The sequence below is a fragment of the Peromyscus californicus genome, unplaced genomic scaffold, assembly GCF_007827085.1.
Source record: "Peromyscus californicus insignis strain IS unplaced genomic scaffold, ASM782708v3 Scaffold_22__1_contigs__length_63687245, whole genome shotgun sequence".
In the NCBI taxonomy this organism is placed as follows: Eukaryota; Metazoa; Chordata; class Mammalia; order Rodentia; family Cricetidae; genus Peromyscus; species Peromyscus californicus.
Genome location: NW_026294525.1, coordinates 40,723,969 through 40,743,105, shown reverse-complemented (window position 1 = coordinate 40,743,105; position 19,137 = coordinate 40,723,969). Strand labels below are relative to the sequence as shown.

Sequence of the window (19,137 nt, the reverse complement as noted above, 5' to 3'; positions counted from 1 at the left end):
GCTATGCTGTAGCTTATAGCTACAACGAAGGGCACTCATCCAAGGGAGAATTGAAAGTGCCATTCTGTGCTCTGGATGTCACCCAGCACATACAACACACAGAGACACACAAATACATACAACAAACACATTCTTACACACACACACACACACACACACACACACACACACACACACACACACACACCAATGAAGTGTATTGTGGATAGCGCTAGTTTCAGTCTTTCCAGAACTGGGGATAAGGGAAGATCATGCATTCAAAGGGAAGCATGCTTATTTTTGAGGAAAACGTTCTGGTGCATAGAGACTCTATTGTATCCTCCTGGGTAGCTGCTTTCTTCTGTTATAGAAAGAAAGAACAATAGCAATGAAAGAAAGAATGCTCTCTGGACTTGGGAAAGAGTTTGCCAAGTAGGCTTTATTTTGACTTCAATTTGCATTAGACTATTGCTTTGGGAAGCTGCAATGGATTTGAGAAAGCCTTGTAACAGATTGACCTCTAAGAGTGTGTGTATATTGGGTAAGTCTTTATAGCAGAAAACTGAAAACATTGCATGGTCCATTAAAGAGGATCCTCTATTCCAACACCACCATGCACATAGCTAAGCATCCTGTACTATTTACTATACCTCACTTCAGTTCATACTATTATCATAAGTAGTCCTGTTTTGAAAGAATAAGTACTATAGTGCTGGAAAGGTATTCAGATTTATGTACCACTTCATCTGGAAGTTTAAGGGAGAATAAAATTAAGTTTGGATTTGAATACTACATGCTTAATTGCTTAAAAAATTTCTGTGCTAGAACAACTTCAATATGTATGTGAATATATGTTGAGAATTTGTGTTATTGCAAGCAAGAACCTAAGCATGAACAAAAGTGTATGTCCACAAATGTAAATAAATTTTCATTTGTTTTTGTCTTATTCTGGAGACATAGATATGCCACAAATGGAGGAATTTTTTTTTTTTTTTTTGGTTTTTCGAGACAGGGTTTCTCTGTGTAGCTTTGCGCCTTTCCTGGAACTCACTTGGTAGTCCAGGCTGGCCTCGAACTCACAGAGATCCGCCTGGCTCTGCCTCCCGAGTGCTGGGATTAAAGGCGTGCGCCACCACCGCCCGGCAAATGGAGGAATTTTAAAGAGACATATCTCCAAGTAAAAAAGTAATTTCTTACACATGCAAATGCTTCTTCTAAGCCCTGTTTAGCTTAAAATGGTGTTGTCACTTGGTTGGATAGATGTGTTACAGGATTCATATCTTTTACCTAATTTCCTAAGATGAGGACTCAAGGTTAAGAAAGGCAGTTGGAGGCACCAGACTGTGTCTCATCTCAGCACAGTCTGGTTCCTCTTTGTGGCTTGTGGGCTGGTACAGGGCTTGCATGCGATTAGATGGATAAATATCTGATTTGTTGGTGCCCAAAGAAGCAACTATTCAGCATCTTTCACCATGTTTGGAGGTGGTTTGTGTATAGAAGACAGAAAATCACAAAATAAGGATCTCTGCCAACATAGAGAACTGAAGAACATTAGCATAAAATATAGGGATATTGAGAGCTGCAGAGAGATAAAGCCATGCCTCTCTTTTCCTCCCTTTCCTCCCCTCCCCTCTCCTTCCCTCCCCTCCCCTCTCCTCCTCCCCTCTCCTCTCCTCCCCTCCTCTCCTGTCCTCTTTTTCTTTTCCTTTTGAAAAGTGTTTATTGCTGAAGAGCCTTGCACATACTAACCCTTAACTCTATCACTGAGTTGTCTTTAGCCCCTAGATGTCAGCTGAGACCACTATCTTTCTTTTTCCTTTTGCTTCTCAAAACATAATTTTTAAAATTCTTTTTGTTGTTGTTGTTATTCTAAGTGTTTGGTTTGCTATTGTTGTTGTGGGGGGTTATTTTTTCAGTCTGACTCATACCACCCCTCTAAGAACTAAGTTAGCAGATAAGAAGTTTATTTGAAGTGTTATGCCCAGAATAAGTAGTGGTTTCACCGTGGGAACTGGGGTGACAGACAGGGATCAGGAACTGAGAAAAGAAGGAAAGTATCAGCCTGCTTACATTCTCAGCTTAAAGTAAAGAAGTCTGTGGAAAGGCTAGTGTGAGCAGAGGATGCTCTGACCGGTCTGTAGAGAGAGATGTTGTAATATCTGTCTGTAGCTACACTTTCAACAAAGAAACACACTATTTTCTCGAATTCTTTTAAGTTCATTGAGAGTTTAGTGGTTATACATGTGTGCATACACACATTATAATGTGCACTTATGTGTATGGTGTATACATATATATGTGTGTATAAATCTGTTACTCTCTTTAACTTGAACATCTGACTGTCTTCATTTGTGTTTATGTTTTGATCTCCATATTTTGAAGATTGCAAAGAGGCTGGAGTGCATGTATACATGCATGTATTATAGTCTTTTGTTAAGGCATCCTAAAAACTGTATTTTCAACTGAGATCAAGTATGTGCAGGACAATACAAATGGCATTACCTCACTGGAAACACAGGGCTTCGATGAAATCTCCAAATATTTAAATGGTTCCAGCTCTTGTAAGCCATACAGCTTACAAAGCAGAACTCATGTAGAGTCCTCTGTTAATTCTGCAAATGAGAAAGAGGAAGCTTTGCTAGTGAGTTAGCCACCTTGGTTAGCAAACATTCATATAATTAAACTTGCAAAATTTAAAATGCCTAGAAGCTTATCTTAAGTTTATTTCCCTTCATTGTGTTACCTCATCTTCCTATAAATTATGTTTTTTAAATGTCACAGAGCATTAAAAGAGAGCAGTTGTCTTCTTTCTACATATGCCATCCCTTACAAAATCTAAAAAGCACTACTGTCTAGTAAAACAAAGAGAAATAAAATGAACATTTAGGGAAGGGAGGAGCACTCACTATGATTTGTTGTTTATTTATAGGTCAAAATATTATTGCTAGAGCCTTTCTGTACTGGAATTGTCTGCTGACTCATAATTTGTCTTTCTTCAATCTTTCTGCATTGTAAAAGTAATATATGTTCAGTATTACACTTCAAAATGTGTCAAAGGAACTAAACACTGGTTAATGTGGTCCTTGTTCTATCTGCAGTTCCCAAGTGGGTCTTTTTTTCTTTGTACAAAATTGAGATGACGTTATATTCATTTTTTTCCCTCTTTTTGTTCCCACAAGACATATTACTTTAACATTTCAAAGTGTTCTGTGGACATGCTTGGACATGCTTCTCTCAGTAGATCTGACACTTTCTACTTAACCTGGTAGTATCAGCTTCATAGCATGATGTCCATGGTTAATTCACATTATTTTCCTGATAGACTTTCCAGTTTTGTCCAATGCTACAGGGAGCCTATTGCCAGAAAATCCAAAGAGCCCAATACTGAATCAAGAGGCCCTGAAAATTCTCTGTAAACCAAATATATTGGGTCAGAAAATAGACAGCTTTTCACGGTAGAACGCCCATCCTCTCAAAGCTCTGTGGGCTGAGAGGATGAGCTGTCTGGTCTGTCAATGGTGGCTATCTTGGTTAGCCTCAGCACCAGGCTCCGAGAGGGGCTTGATGCAAATGTAAACTGAGAAACAGCAGAGCAGAGCCCCAAAAGAAGGGAGCCTGGCTGCTGGCTCTCCCTGGTTGACCAGTTCTGACCTCATCTTAAGATTCTTGTTACTGAATGCAGCTGACACACTTTCAGATAGTTTTGTGATGTTTTTGTTTAGAAAATTTCTGCATGGTGATAATAATGTGAAGACAAAAGGAACAACTTCCCAAATAGCAAAGAACTTAACTCAGGGCCCAGAATTCTGCTCCCACAGGCTGTAATTACCTTTTAGAAACTTTTTTAATAATAACGTTGAGATTTATATACAATGTACAAATGTAAACAGAGTTAGAATTTCTCTTTTGATAGAAGATAAAAAAAATCTTTTGACTTTTCTCACCTTGTATCTTAATATTTTTATTTCTGTTGTTATCTTCAGCTTTAAGGCTATGGACCACCAAGCAAGAATTCATGAGTCTGGTCCATGAAGCCAATCTTGGTGTGCTTGCAGTTACATGGAGAGATGATTTTTGTAGATGAGCGTTTGATCATAGCCATTATGTCTGAGACAATGATAACTGACTGGGGATAGAGTCAGGACCCAAGAACCAACTCTGTTTCAAGATGGTATCACTCAATTCTTCACAAACTTTAGAGAAGACACCTTAACTGAAATAAATTTATCATGGGTAGGAGGGTCTCACAAGTTATCAAATATTTAAGATAAAGAATTCCTGTGTATGTATCTCACTATTTCTCTTACACACACACACACACACACACACACACACACACACACACACACACACACACACACAGTGGGGGAGGGGGTTGCAGAGGGAAATTTTTGAACAGACAGAATTCCCTGTTCAACATTAATGAAAAACAGAATCTAAAGGAGGTATATGTACAGTTAGCTGCATATATCACTGGGACTTTAGAATTTCTCTTTTTTGATTGTTGTTTTTTCGAGACAGGTTTTCTCTGAGTAGTTTTGGTTCTTGTCTTGGATTTTACTCTGTAGACCAGGCTGGCCTCAAACTCACAGAGATCCGCCTGGCTCTGTCTCCTGAGTACTGGGATTAAAGGCATGCGCCAACACTGCCTGGCTAGAATTTCTCTTAATAATCCATGTGATTTTGATCTCAGGGTTAACAAGACTAAGCTTCTCTCCAATGTTAGATTAGTGGTCATGCAACTTTAAGTCACTCGCTGAAGCTCTCAGCCCCAGTGGCTACATCTATAAAATGAGGACCATACCCCCTCATTTTATAATATATAATATAGAATTATAGGGAGGTTAAGTGAGGTGGTAGACACAGAATATCTGTTATTAATATTAGTGAAGAAATGCTGGTCTCTCTCTCAGAAAATTCAAGAGATCTCTAGCAGGATCTTCTTGCTAGGATTAAAGAGAGTACACAGGAGGGTGGTAAAATATGATTCAGTGAGAGATGGACAATGATGCAAGTAGTCACTCATCAATGGTTTTATGGAAACAGATATCTTCCCTTGATCTCACCACTTTTCCATTCCGCAAGGAGAGTCCTGCAAATCAGACAGGCTAATGGTTATGTCTGATATGCAGAAGGGAAACTGTGACTTATAAATTTAAATGAATTGACCACTGCTACCTTGCAAGTCTGTAATCAAGTGGATCCTTTTGAACTAAGAGTCCAATGTTCATGATGCTTCTCCCAGCTGTCAATGCCAGACACTTGGCGAATTTATATCAGACATTGAAAGTCTAATTTCCAGATTGTGTCTGCAAGCCTCGTATGACACTTGTAAAAGGAGATTAACTAGCACAGCTATCGAAGGCCTCTTTTAGGGGCACTTTCAGACTGCCACCACACTCCTGAGGGACACACGGGCACCACATGAATTCTTGTATGTGATGGACAACAAGAGTTGTGTTCCTAATATCAGACACATTGTGTCTGCATGCGCCTTTTTGCTTGTTAGCATTTTCTGAGTGAAAGTTGTTTGTCCAAGGAGAGTGACCCTTCAACTACTATGAGAAGGTTGGCTTGCTTTCCTCAGGCCAGAGTTTACTGTCATAAATACCAAAAAAGGATTAATTCCATCCTTTGGGGGACACTGGGCACATTTTGTTCTGAGGAGATCTTCCAGAAAACTTATACCTCCCGTTGTCCCTCTGAGTATACACAGCCTGCAGATGGACACACATTTATACAATACCTCAGCATCTCAAGGCCTTGCTGGAACCGGACGCATAATACCTCCTCAACAAATGCTCCCTTCTGCCGCCACAGCTTCCGTGTTACAGTGCAACATCAATTCCTAGGAAAACTTTATAAGAAAAAAAAAATGTGAAAGACGGTCAGTTTAGATTTTTTATAATATGTAATAACCGCTACCTCCTGTACAATGAATGATTTTTTTATAAGATGTAATAACTGCTACTTCCCGTACAATGAATGATTTCTTAGGAATTGTGAGAGAAAGGTCATTACTAGGAGGTGAAAGGACGATGGGGATGGTGCTAGTGATGACTATGTCTCCTCCAAGGCAAGGAAAACAGTGCCTAGCATAAGCATGGGTCTATTGAAAACTTTATCTGAATCAGAACAAATGAAGTTACAACCGTCGGGAGCGGGGCGGGGGGTGTGGGGGGAGCCTTCGATATAAAGTGGAATTTATTTCTAAAGAGTAAGGGAAATATGCTTTGTTTATTCCCCACAATTACAGTGATTTGGTTTCAGCCTAAACAAGCACCACAAACAAATACTCTGGGAGTGGCCATACCAATCCGTTTTCATTGGCTTCCAAGCCCTGGCTTGGCTGATTCAAAAGCAGAACAAAAGTCCAGGCCTACTACACCCTCAAGCGTTCAAGTGGTGCTTTGGGCTCCAGGGTTATTTATAGCAATCTGGCTCACAGAAGTACTTCCTGCTCTATTCAGCAAATGTTCACGTGGGCACCCTAGAGCCAAGGCACAAATGCTGTAAGTGTGCCACCCGAGACAGGTCTTCAAACCTGTAGTGATTTTGATCTAGCCCTCGGGCTCTGGGGTGACCCTTTACCTCTGAACGGGCTCATTTTCTTATGTGCACATTCTATCTACAGATGCTGTGACGAGGACAGATTCGTCGGAGATGACTGATGTGGAGTCTGTGATCAGCAACTTTGCAGCTTCAGCAAGGGCAGGCCGCCGCAATGCCTTACCTGACATCCAGAGTCCAGCAGCCACAGGTGGATCCTCTGATCTTCCACTGAAGTTGGAGGCATTGTCCATGAAGGAAGGTAACACTCCTAATCCTCTGAAATAAAACCCATGGCATGTCTCTCCTTTTAATCTTTTCCTTTGGAGCAGCCTTTAAACTAGTTCTAAGTGTTCTCTTTTCTTCTTGTCTAAAAGCTCTCAGGTTTTAAGGCTAAGCAGATTTTTATGCCCTTCTGAAACTAGATAATTTCATCTTGATGTCCTAGGGATGAACATAGAAACTGCTGTTGTGTCTATTGGATGTGTGGGGTCATGTGCTAGGATTCTAGTTTCAATCTTCACTACAAAATTAATTAAAAGTAATCATAAATATTAACCATTGCACTGGAGCTGAGTATTGTGGCTCATGACTAGTTCATTATCTGTCTTAATTTACCACTTACTGTTTGAGAATCCTAAAAAAGACAACGAGCCTTCTCACATATCAAGAAGAGGTGATGGAAGATGATGTTTCAGTCACAAAATGTCTTGCTTCTATCATTGCTATTTCATCTACCTTGCTGAATACTAGGGAACCCAGTGGTAAGTAGGGCAGATGTGACCTCCTGCTGCCTCAAATCTTCCAGTCCAACAGGAGTATTGGATTTTAAAGGAATAAATATATAGACTAACAATGATATGCTTTATCAGAAAACCAAGATAGGGTGCCTTGTGGAGAGTTCGTGGGTGACTATATTAGAATAGAAGTCAGAGAAGGCATCACTGAAATCAGAATCTCATGAGGCTGAGGCAAGAGGACTGTTATGAGATTGATGATGTCCTAGGATACACAGTGAGTTCCAGGACAGCCTGGGCTGCAGTGTAAGACTCTGTCTCAAAGAAAACTAGCATAAGGATGAGACCAGTTGATACACCAATGCAGACAGGGGAAATTCCACATGGTCCCACACTAAATGAAGAGCTTCAGGAGGTCAGGGCCTACTAAGAGAGAATTGGTTACCTGCAGAGACAAACCTATTCCTACATGAGTTGTCCAATCCCTAGTGGTCAGCATTGAACATGTGCACATATGGGAAGAAGTAAATAGACTCAGTAAGTTATATATAGAAGTGTGCATATGTATGTATATGCATGCAACAATAAGTAAGAAAGAAGTTATGAATTTGCATGAGGAAGGAAGGAATTGGAGAAAGGAGTGATACAGATGCAGGGCTCATGACTGAAGTCCTCAAAGAAACCACAATTTTTAGAATCCTTAAAAATCAATAAAAACTCAGCAACTCTTCCCTGCATACAACAGTAATCCAGCTATAAGATGGGGTGGAGGAGAATTCATAATTAAGAATGAAATATAAACATCCTTGGGGTAAAGCAGACTGATGTAGTCTAGAAATAAAGGCTGGCCACTGTGGGTGGAAGGGGAGAGAAGAGTAAAAAGAAGAGACAAGAAGAGAACTTTGGACCTATAAGCAAGGGCCACATCTTGTGAAATTTGAGACTGTGACTGCTAAGGCCCTAAGTTTTCTTGCAACTCTTATCTGTTTCCCTGTTTCTGTTTCGTAGAAAAGTACCATGACAATGCGTTGCTCTTCTGACTACTAATTTTCTTTTCCCCCTTTTCCTCTAGTCCTAGTGAGACTTCATCCCATCTCACCAGTCTGTGGTGTTGTCATGGCTATAGTTGTTGGTCCATTCTCAGGCCTTCTCTAGCATGACCCTGTAAAATGTTACCATGATTGATTACTACATCTTCCCTCAAATAGGTCTCTTCCTTTGATTCACAGGAGACTTTGCTCTCATGGCTTTCTTTTTTCCTCACTGACTTTTTCACTTTGGCTTTCTCTTTGTTCATATCCTCAATCACTTTGTTCATATCCTCAATCACTCAATCAATCAATGGGATAGAAAGTGTGAAGTACAGTCTTTTGACAACTTGGTCAATGTTTCTTTGCTTCTAATGCTATCTGATTTCATTGTATAGTTTCTATCCTTCTGAAACATAGATTTAGATTTTATATTAGTTACTTTTCTTGTTGCAATGACCAACTAACTGACAAAACCATATTAAGGAAGAATTTTTTCTTTTATTGAAAATAGGTGTTTTTTTTTTTTTTCTCACATGATGTATCTTGATTACAGTTTTCCCTTCCTCTACATCTCCTGGTTCCTCCCCATGTCCCCTCCCATTCAGATCCACCTCATTTCTTTCATTAGAAAACAAACAGGTTTCTAAGGGATAGTAATAAAATAAGATATAATAAAGCAAAAGCATGTTGGAATAGGACAAAACAAAAAGAAGGAAAAGAGCCCAACAAAAGGCACAAGAAACCTATAAAGAAGCTTAGACCCACTCATTCACACACTCAGGAATTTCTTAAAAACACTAAACTGGAAACCACAATACATATGCAAAAGACCTGCAGGGTTAAAAGAGAGGAGGAAAAATGTGTGTGTGTGTGTGTGTGTGTGTGTGTGTGTGTGTGTGTGTGTGTGTGTGTGTGTGTAAAGTAAAAAAGGAAAAAAATTAAAAAATAAGGAAAAGTTCTGACATGACATTATGGGACAAGGAACCTCCAAAGATAACTTTGAGTTTTTGAGTTCATTTTCTGTTGGCCATCTGCTGTTGGGCATACATCCTACAATTGAATGGTTTATTTCCCCAGTGAGACTCCCTTGGAGTAAACTAAATTTTCATTTGCAAGTGGTTATCATTTGGAAATTGCTTCTACCCTAAAGATGGGGGCATAGGTCCACTTGTCCTATCAGCACAAGGACGCCAACTAGTGCAGACCCATGCAGGTTCTCTGCATGTTTCCTCAGTCTCTGTGAATTCATATGTGCAGCATCTATCCTGTTGAGTTTGGAGAGCTTGTTTTCTTTGTGTCCTACATCCCCTTTGGCTCTTACACTCTTTCTGTCTCCCCTGCCTTTTTTTTTTTGCAGGATTTCCAGATCCCTGAGGGGAGGGATTTGATGGATGCCATCGATTTAGGACTGAATGTTCCAAGGTCTCTTACTCTCTGAATGTCTGGCTGTGGGGTCTCCGTATTTGTTCTCATCTGCTACACAGGAGAAAGCTTCTCTGATTATGGCTGAGCAAGGCCCTGATCTCTGAGTCTAGCAGAACATCATTAGGAATCATCTTATTGCTACATTTTTTTTTTTTTTTAGAACAATAGTATTTAGTTTTATCCTAGGTCCCTGGGCTATCTAGTCTCAGGTTCTATGTCACCCAAGCGTTGTCAGGTATGGGTTCCATCTCACGGAGTGGGCCTTCAGCCAAATCAGACATTGGTTGGTTACTCCAGAGTCTTTGTGCCACCATTGCACTAGCATATCTTGCAGGCAAGACACTATTGTAGATCAGAGGGTTTGTGGCTGGGTTGGTGTTTATGTTTGTCATTTGGTAGTGTGCAAAGTAGCTTCCTGTACAAAGATGCCGGGATGAAGGAGTAAAGGCTCTATGTAGGCACCAGCTTGATATCTCCATGTTCAATGAGTTGCTTAGGTGTTGCTTTAGCAATGGGGCCCTGCCATCAGTTTTTTGGAGAGTAACCTATAGCCTCACTAACAGCCTAGGTTGCTTGGGGGGTTTCCTTGGGATCTTTCTGACCAAAAGCTCAATCAGATGTAACCCAATTCTGGGACTGGAAGCTTCATTTGGTAACAAGAGATAGCTAGTTGGGTCTCCCCCATTATTTGGCTGTTTAATTTAGATTGCCTTCATATATATGTTTTAGTACTTCTACTCTATTAGATTTCATATAACCCCTCAAACAGTCATTAATTTTAGCTGTCCTTATCCATATTTCCTCCCTCACTCCCTTTTCTCTCCCCTGCCCCATTTGTTCCTCTTGTTCTAGTCTCAGATATCCATCCATAGTTATCTATTCTATTTCTCCTTCCTAGGGTGATCTAATCCTCCCTGCTAGTCCCTTATTCTATACCTAACCTCTGTTGGTTATAAGGGTTGTAGCTTGCTTATTGTTGACTTAACAGCTACATGTAAGTGAATACATACCAAATTTTTCTTTTTAGGGTCTGAATTACCTCAATCAGGATGATTTATTCTAAGTTCCACCCACTTACTTACAAATTTATGATTTCGTTTTTTAAATGTCTGAGTAATATTCCATTGTGTAAATATATCACATTTTCTTTATCCATGTATTTGTAGAGGTACATCTGTGTTATTTCCAATTATTATGAATAGAGCAGCAATGAACATGGTTGAACAAGTGTCTCTGTGGTAGGATAAAGAATCCATTGAGTACGTGCCCAAGAGTGACATACCTTGATCTTGAGGTAGATTGATTCCCATCTTCCTGCTTTCCATAGCGGTGGTATGAATTTGTAATACCACCAGCAATGGATGAGTGTTCCCTTTACTCCAAATCCTCATCACCAGCATGAGCTGTCACTTGTTTTATTGATCTTAGCCATTTTGATAGGTATAAGATGAAACCTCAAAGTAGTTTTGATTTGCACTTCTTTGATGATGAATTTTTTTAAGTGTTTCTCAGCCATTTGAGTTTGCTCTTTTGAATATTCTCTGTTTAGATCTGTGCTCCATTTTTAACTGGGTTATTTGTTTTTTTGATATCTTGTTTTTTGAATTCTTTATTTACTTTGGATATTAGTCCTTTATCAGATGTGTAGTTGGTAAAATTCTTTTCCATTCTGTATGCTACTGCTCTGTCCAAATGATGGTATCCTTTGCTGTACAGAAGCTTCTCAGTTTTATAAGGTCATCCCATTTATTTATTGATTTTCTTAGTGCCTGAGGATTTTGATCCATTTGGAATTGAGTTTCATGTAAGGTTATAGGTATGAATCTATTTGAATTTTTCTACATATAGCCATGAAGTTTGACCAGCATCATTTTTTGAAGATGTTGTCTTTTCTACAATATGTATTTCTGCCTTATCAAAAATCATGTGTCTATAGTTATTTGGATTTATGTTTAGCTCTTCATTTTGATTCCACTGATCAGTGTAACTGTTTTATGCCAATACTATTCTTTTTTTTTTTTATTACTTTACCTCTGTAGTACAATTTGAGGTTGGGGTTTATGGTACCTCCAGCAGTTCTTTTATTTGTCAGAACTGTTTTAGCGATCCTGGGTTCTTTGTGTTTCCATATAGAGCTGAAAATTTTCCATTTAAGATTTGTGAAGTATTGTGTTGAGATTTTGACTCAATATGTAGATTGCTTCTGGTAGGATGACCATTTTTACTATGTTAATCCTACTGATCCATATGCATGGGAGATTTTTCCATCTTTCCATTTTTCCATCCAGTTTCTTTCTTCAGTGTCTTAAAGTATTTATCATTCAAGTCTTTCACTTAGTTGGTTAGAATTACCCCAAGATAATTTATATTATTTGAATCTATTATGAAAGATATTGTTTACCTGACTTCATTCTCAGTCCATTTGTCATTTGTATATAGGATGGCTACTGATTTTTGTAATTTAATTGTGTATTCAGCTACTTAGCTGAAAGTGTTTGTCAGCTATAGGAGTTTCCTAGTAGAATTTTTAGGATCATTTATGTATGCTGTCATGGAAGGGTTTAATTTCACTCACAGGTTAGGATGGTAATTCTTATCATGGGGGTCATGATAGGAGTGTGCAGTACCTGGTCAAATTGTATCTATTGTAAAGAAGTAGAGAGATGAATGCTGGTTCTCAGCTCTCTTTCTCTTTTTCCCCCTTTTCATTTAGCAGGCCTCTAGCTGACTGGATGGTGCTGCCTACATTCAGATTGGGCTTTCCCATCTCACTTAAAACCTTCTCAAAATGTCCTCACAGGTACACCCGCTAGGATACCTCCTGGGTGATTCTAAATCTAGCTAAGTTGATAATGAATATTAACCATTACATGTCTACCCTTTATCAACTTGACACCCAAACATGTAAGTTTTAAATTGTAACCATAGCCCTAATTCATAACATAAGGAATTGTATTACAGGGTTGCAGTGTTAGGAAGGTTGAGAACCACTGTTATAGAGCAACTGTATAAGGTCTTTGTGGAACTAGGTAGCTGAGCCTGGGGAAACTCTTCCTTTGATGAATAATTTTTAGCAAAGAACCTCTTCATAGGCTTCACATTTGAGTACCACCCTACTCAAAAGAATTTTCATTTTTACAAACCTGAGGCTTGAAAGACTAAGGCATTGCCCTCTGGCATCTTTCCTCCTACCCAGTACAAAATATGAGTTTTCCCATCCATCCCCCAATCTCTTTAACAGTTACAGCTGCTTTCTCCACACTTGGCTGACCTGCAGCTTTAAATGTTTCCCCTTCTTTGTCAAGCTGTAAATGTTTGCTTCTTTCTGCTCCAGTGGCAGCTCGCTCTCACTGTAAGCACGCAAAAGAACAAGAAGCAGTAGCCATGACATAGCCTCAACACTTGCTACCTTGACATTTCCTCCTCCAAACATGGTAGTCAATTACTTTGCAGTTCAGTCTCACTCAAGCTCTCAGGACATCGGCAGAGACTTCACTAGAGCATTAGATGATGACTTCTAGTCTAATTCTTGATAGCATCCTTGCTTCCTCTCTGACACCTCATAAGACACACCTCCTGTATTCACGTGTCTTGCTATTCTGGTCTTCCACATCCCCACCAGAATATCCTGTTAAGCACTTCTTTTTAACATTTTAAGGCTTTTCCCTAGCCTGGAGCTCTTCCTCCCAAAAGCTGGTTGTAAAGGCCTATGAAGCATTCAACCAGGTTTAGCACTGCAGTTCCGTTTTCTGAAGTCTCTTATGGCTATGGCCAAATGCCTGAGGAAATCCAACTAAAGAGGAAGGGTTCACTTTGGCTCAGTGTTGAAAGGATGTATAGTTTTGTCACAGCAGGAAGACAGAAAGGACTGTGGGGAGGCTGTTCCATTGTCTTTGCAGTTAGGAATCAGAAAGAAGTGAATGCTGGCGCTCAGCTAGCTTTTCTGGTTCACTTTTTTATTCCGTCTGGGATCCTATGTGATGGCACTGCCCATATTCAGGGTCTCACTCACTGAGTCTAGCCTCTTTGGAACTGCCCTCACACATGTGTTTAGAGGTGTGTCTCCCAGGTCATTCTAAATCCACTCAAGTCGACATGATGATTAGCTGTTTTGGATCTCAGTCTGGAGATCCTTAGAGTTTGCTCTCATAGAAGGAACTATCGGCTGACATCATCGCTAGGGTATCCACCCAATGGTAATATCAAGTTTATGAGCATAAGAGGAAACTTTGGATTTTCCTTCTGAAACCTGCTCTCCCCGTGTCCTTCCAATCTTGACGGTTAGCTATTTTTCAACTTCAGTTGCTGAAACCAAAAATGTTAGCCTCATCCTCATCCCCCTTCTATTTTGCACATTTTGCATCTCATCCTTTAGAGAATAGTGTTAGCTGCACTTTCAACATTGGCCCAGAAATCTGCCATTTTTTCCACCCACCACATATACAAAGTCTTGGTGCTTCTTGGATTCCATGTCATGTTTCCTCTTTTCTTTCCCTTGTCCATTTCATCTGGCTGCCTTTGACTTTACTATTGTCTCATTTAGGATTCTTTTCTCCATGTGATATGAACAGCACACTACCTCGCCTTTGCAGGTCTTTACTAAAATGCCTCCTTTGCGGGTGTTTATTTTCAGCCAATTCTCTACTGGTTTATAAACGCTGGGCCTGGAGACATCTTAACAGTTTCTATTGTCTACTCCTGATTTCATAACCTCCTGACTATTTATTGTTCACTTCTCACATACCACACACTTCAAATGTTTTGTTTATTGCCCATTTCATATCACTCACTGGGTGGTACTTGAGAATTACTTCATGTGCTTAGCTTAGTAAATACCTTTACTTTTTAATGGAGGCCTCACATTGTAGCTCACGCTGGCCTGGAACTCATTATATAGCTAAGATTGGTTAACAGGTATTTTACAAATTAAAAGGCCTAAATATACCCTATCAGACTTACCTTCAAAGGTTTTATGGATGGTTTTGTTAGGAGAATTTTTGAGGAAATGATTGAAACTTAAATAATTTTATTTAAATGAAGACAGTCAAATATAGAATGTTTCAAGAGATGAAAGGAAGAACAGTATTGCAACTGAACTGCATGTCTTTAATCACATCACTTGGAAGGCAAGGGTAGATAAATCTCTGTGAGTTTGAGGCTAGCCTAGTCTACATGGGGAGATCCTGTTTCAAGGAGGAGGACAAAGAGGAGTAGGGGAGGAGAAGGAGAGTTTAAAGTTGGTAGTGATTTGAAATGAAGAATCAGGAAAAGGGGAAGCTTGATAAAATAAAGAGCAGAGAATTGTCACTGGAGTTAGTTTCTTGATGAGTCAGAAACTGTCAGGAGTTGGAACCACGAGGGCATTAGACTTTGGCATCAGGAGCATCATCAGGGCCAACAGCAATGGTGTACATCCAGGGCAGTGAATGGGGCCCTACACTCACAGAGGGTTGTAGTTGCAAATGTCTCCTCTTCCTGTCTCAAAGTCTTTATTAGTGGTCGCTGCACTTTCATTTCCCAGTGAGTGATAACAAACTATGAGCCATTCCTGAGAAGTACACCTTCCATTATTATGGGAACAGGGGCAGAAAGAATAATCTCAAATAACAGGAGAGTTTTGACTTTTAGTTGCAGGAAGAGGAAGGAGATGGCATTGATTTCACTTTTTCTGAAGGGTAGAATATAAGGTTGTCTCTAAGAAGCAAAGGAAATAGAAAATATAAAGAATACATAGAAAGTGTGTCCCAGAATAGGTAAATGATTGAGGGCCCATGTAGCCATTTGATCTAGGTTCAAGTTGTGACTTTCACTAGCTCTGTGACTTTCCACAAGTCATTTAACCTGCTTCTACTGTAGTTTGCTACCCTGTTGATAGAGAGTATAATGACATCTTAAGAGTGTGCCTGGCACGTAGTAACTATAGATCAGGAAGAAAGATGACTAGGAGAAAAATGTAGAAACTACTCAAATATGTCCTCTTTGTGCAGATTCATATCTGTGTGGAGGGCAAAATATAACCTAGTCAGGATGGAAACTATTTAGGTAGACAAAGCGGAAAGACAACTCCTTCACTCTAAATATAAAACCTACTTCAACATATTTTGCATATGAATGGGAAATTATTTTCTTTTGCAGATGTTAAAAAGAAGAATGAAGAGAAAGCACAAGACCAACTGAAAAAGCCCCTAAATGAAGAAAAATGAACACTTAGAATTTATCCAGGATGTTGATTTTGTTCACATAGGGAGACGTAGTGGGTATGCATTCCTGAAGTGTTTGATCTGGTAGTAGCCGTGATAATGTGTGTGTTTTAGGTCATTTTGTTGTGATACTCTGTCTTTAAACCACAACTATGATACACAAATAGGTTATAAAAAGGTATTACTTTCAAATTGCACCCCAAGGAAGAACACACTGTTTATATAACCAACAAAATCCACTGTCTATCTTGGGATTTACTTAGTCAGATATGTGTTTAATTATGTTCTTACTGAGATAGAAAATTTTCTTGATATGCATAAACAGAAATCTAGTAATTTAATATTTTGTAGAATTTGTAGGAAATTATATTTTTTGGTGAGATGGAATTAATAGTAAATATCACACGTACAAAATGTTTTTTTTTTTTTGGTCAAAATTATACCATGTTTTCCCCAAAAAGTTGAGTGTTCTGGAAATAGTGTAAGAGTTGTGACAACATAAACATTTCTAGGATGCTTTCATATGATGTATTTTGCATCTAGTCTGTGTATACTGTGATTTTTCATATGGACCCACAGAATGTAAAATTTGTGGCAAATTGCTTATATAAAACATGTGTAATAAATAAATTGCACTATATTCCTTAACTTGGTGTATGTGTGTATCTTGTTTTATGTGGACTGTATAAGATACTGTGCTAGTTTCTCTGGACTGTTTCTTATTCTCTGGACTTTTGTGTGTGTGTACAAATTGTTGCTAAAGTAATTCCATCAGGAGTTCTGACCTCAATTTTTATATTTTTCCTAAAGTAGCTAACGTAGCAGTAATCACTTAAATATTTGCATGATACTGTAAGTAAAAATAGCAGAACACATGCTTTTAATATATGTTTAAATATAGATTTAAAAAGAAAAGAAGAGTAGCAAAACCAAGGTGCCAGCAAATTTTAACCTGTTAGATAGTTTAGAAAAATAATATAATTCTGGATCTTAATTTTTTTGAATAATTTTATTTATAAATATTTATATTTATATATATGCAGGTAATTACATTTTAATTGTTTGTTGACAGACTACATCTGTTTACATTAACTAAATAAAATTTTATGGTAGAAATTCGTTACTGATACAGTTTTCCTTTATTTCATTTTCTGAAGTATGCTGGGTAAAAAGTGGTGATGTTATTGAAACAGTAGCAGTGACAGTCTTGGTACTTTAAATCACCTCCTGCTTGTGACTGTATCGACCCAGTTTAACTTCATGATTACATATACTAAAGGCAGATTTCCAAGAGCTTCATTGTTTCCAGCTAAAATAATCAAAATTAGTGTATAGGTGTGTATTAAATTAATGTTCAATAAAATATATTATAGCCATCTAAGTATTTAGGAAAGTTGTCTAATGAGGTGAGACTGAATGGTCAGCATGAGAAACAGAGAGAATAGTTGTTTCCAAATGGGCTGGGGTTAGGATTCAGCCTCCCAGTGGACTTTGACGTAGTCTAGAGACCACCGGGGAAAGGAGGCGGGCACAGAAGCTGCTGCTGGAGTGGAGTGGGCAGAGCTGGGATGCTGCTAGCAACAGGTAAACACTCTTCGTCCCTCACAAAGGCCTCCAGAGTGGAACTGCCTAACCTTACTGTCAATGTTACTGAAGTTGCGAGACTGGAGAATGAACTCCCTGGGTTTGAATTTCAACTCTAGCTACGTGACTTTGACCAATGAAGAGCATGTCTGCATGTTTCTACCTTTATCCTCTGTGAGATGGCATCAATAATAGTCTACATTTTGTAGAGTGAGTGTGATGGTCAGTTTCGATCATGAACTTGACAAACCCAGGGTCACGGCGGAGAGGAGTCACTTTGAGGAATTTCCTAGGTTAGCTTAGTCTATGGGCATGTCTTTGGGGCATTGTCTTGACAACATTAACTGATGTGGGAAGCCCCAGTCTGCTGTAGGTGGTACCATTCCCTAGTTTGGGGTCCTAGCCTCTAGAAGAGTTGCAAAGATGATCAGAGTATCTGCAGGGTATGCCTGCATTCATGTCTGCTCTGCTCTGGACTGTGGACGTGACATGACAGGCTGTCTTGAGCTCCCGGTGCTGTGCCTTCCTCTCAATGATGGACTGTAACCTGAAATTGTTAGCTAAAATATGCTCCCCCTTTGTTTTTTCTTAAATTGCCTTTGTTGGGATATTTTACCACAACAGTGGGAATAAACTAAGACAGTAGTGAAAGCAGTGATAAGGTTGTATATGTAAAGCACTTGAATGATGCCTGGAAGAAGTGTTTGGATGGATATTAGCTGTTGTCATCACAGTGCCTCCCCCCTTCCTCTTGGTCTTGTTCTTTGGTGAGGAGGTAGATGGGTAACTAAACTGGTGAGTTGACTCTGGTTTCACAAATGTCCCTAATTCATGCTGTTGGGAGAATAGATTATATTGGAAATGGACAGTTTGGGATAATTACCACATTAATGCAAATTCAGTCATGTTAATGGCTGGCACTTGGTGACCATTGCTGTTTCAGGATGAGTCTCTGACACTAGGGTTTTATGATAGTTGCCTCCAAAAATAATTGTGAGTCAGTATTTAGATGAATATTTAATTTTTTAGGAAAATAAAGAAGGAAAATAAATAACATAGCTCTTGAGTCATGCTATTTAATGACATTTTCTTTCATTTACACTGAAACTGTCTTTTCTCATTTCTAGTAGTGACAAGTATTCTGGATTGTGTATCTCGGAGAGTATAATTTATCATAGTACACACACACACACACACACACACACACACACACACACACACACAATGTATTTTGTCCTATACAAGGTGTCAGACTTGTTGACAAAGAATATTTTAGAGAAAGAGAATGTGTTTATTATTTTGCCAAGGAGCCAAGACAAAGGAGAATTAGAGGTCAGAAGTTGTTTAGAGACAAAATTGAATTTTCTCACCAGCTTTTTTTTTTAATGTAAAGAATATTATGTTTCAGGAAGCAGACATTTTCAAAAGGAATCACTTGGCTCTGTGGTTGCAGTATGTTAAGGTCCCCAGCCCGTTTTTACATTGTCTTTGTATAAGCTGCTTGCTTGAGTCAATTATTAGAAAATCTTAATTCATGCTGTCAGAGAACCAGGCTAAAATGGAATAATAAAGCTATCAAGCAGCTGCCTAGAAACTTAGCTCTCAGCAAAGAAAGAAAAAGGAGAGCAAAAG

General features: G+C 39.0%; 1 protein-coding gene across 3 annotated transcripts in view; it reads left to right on the top strand.

Moving 5' to 3' along the window:
* Pkib (cAMP-dependent protein kinase inhibitor beta) overlaps positions 1 to 16,569 on the top strand; it is a 101,499-nt gene extending 84,930 nt beyond the window's left edge. For 2 of the 3 annotated variants that reach the window (XM_052751308.1, XM_052751309.1), the window contains 2 exons: positions 6,614 to 6,790; positions 15,857 to 16,569. In XM_052751308.1, the coding sequence (XP_052607268.1) occupies positions 6,614 to 6,790; positions 15,857 to 15,924 (245 nt within the window). In that variant the 3' untranslated portion in view covers positions 15,925 to 16,569. Of the gene's footprint in view, positions 1 to 6,613; positions 6,791 to 15,856 lie in introns of those variants that run through there. The other variant, XR_008221264.1, reaches the window with a different exon arrangement.
* Positions 16,570 to 19,137: the final 2,568 nt, after the last annotated feature.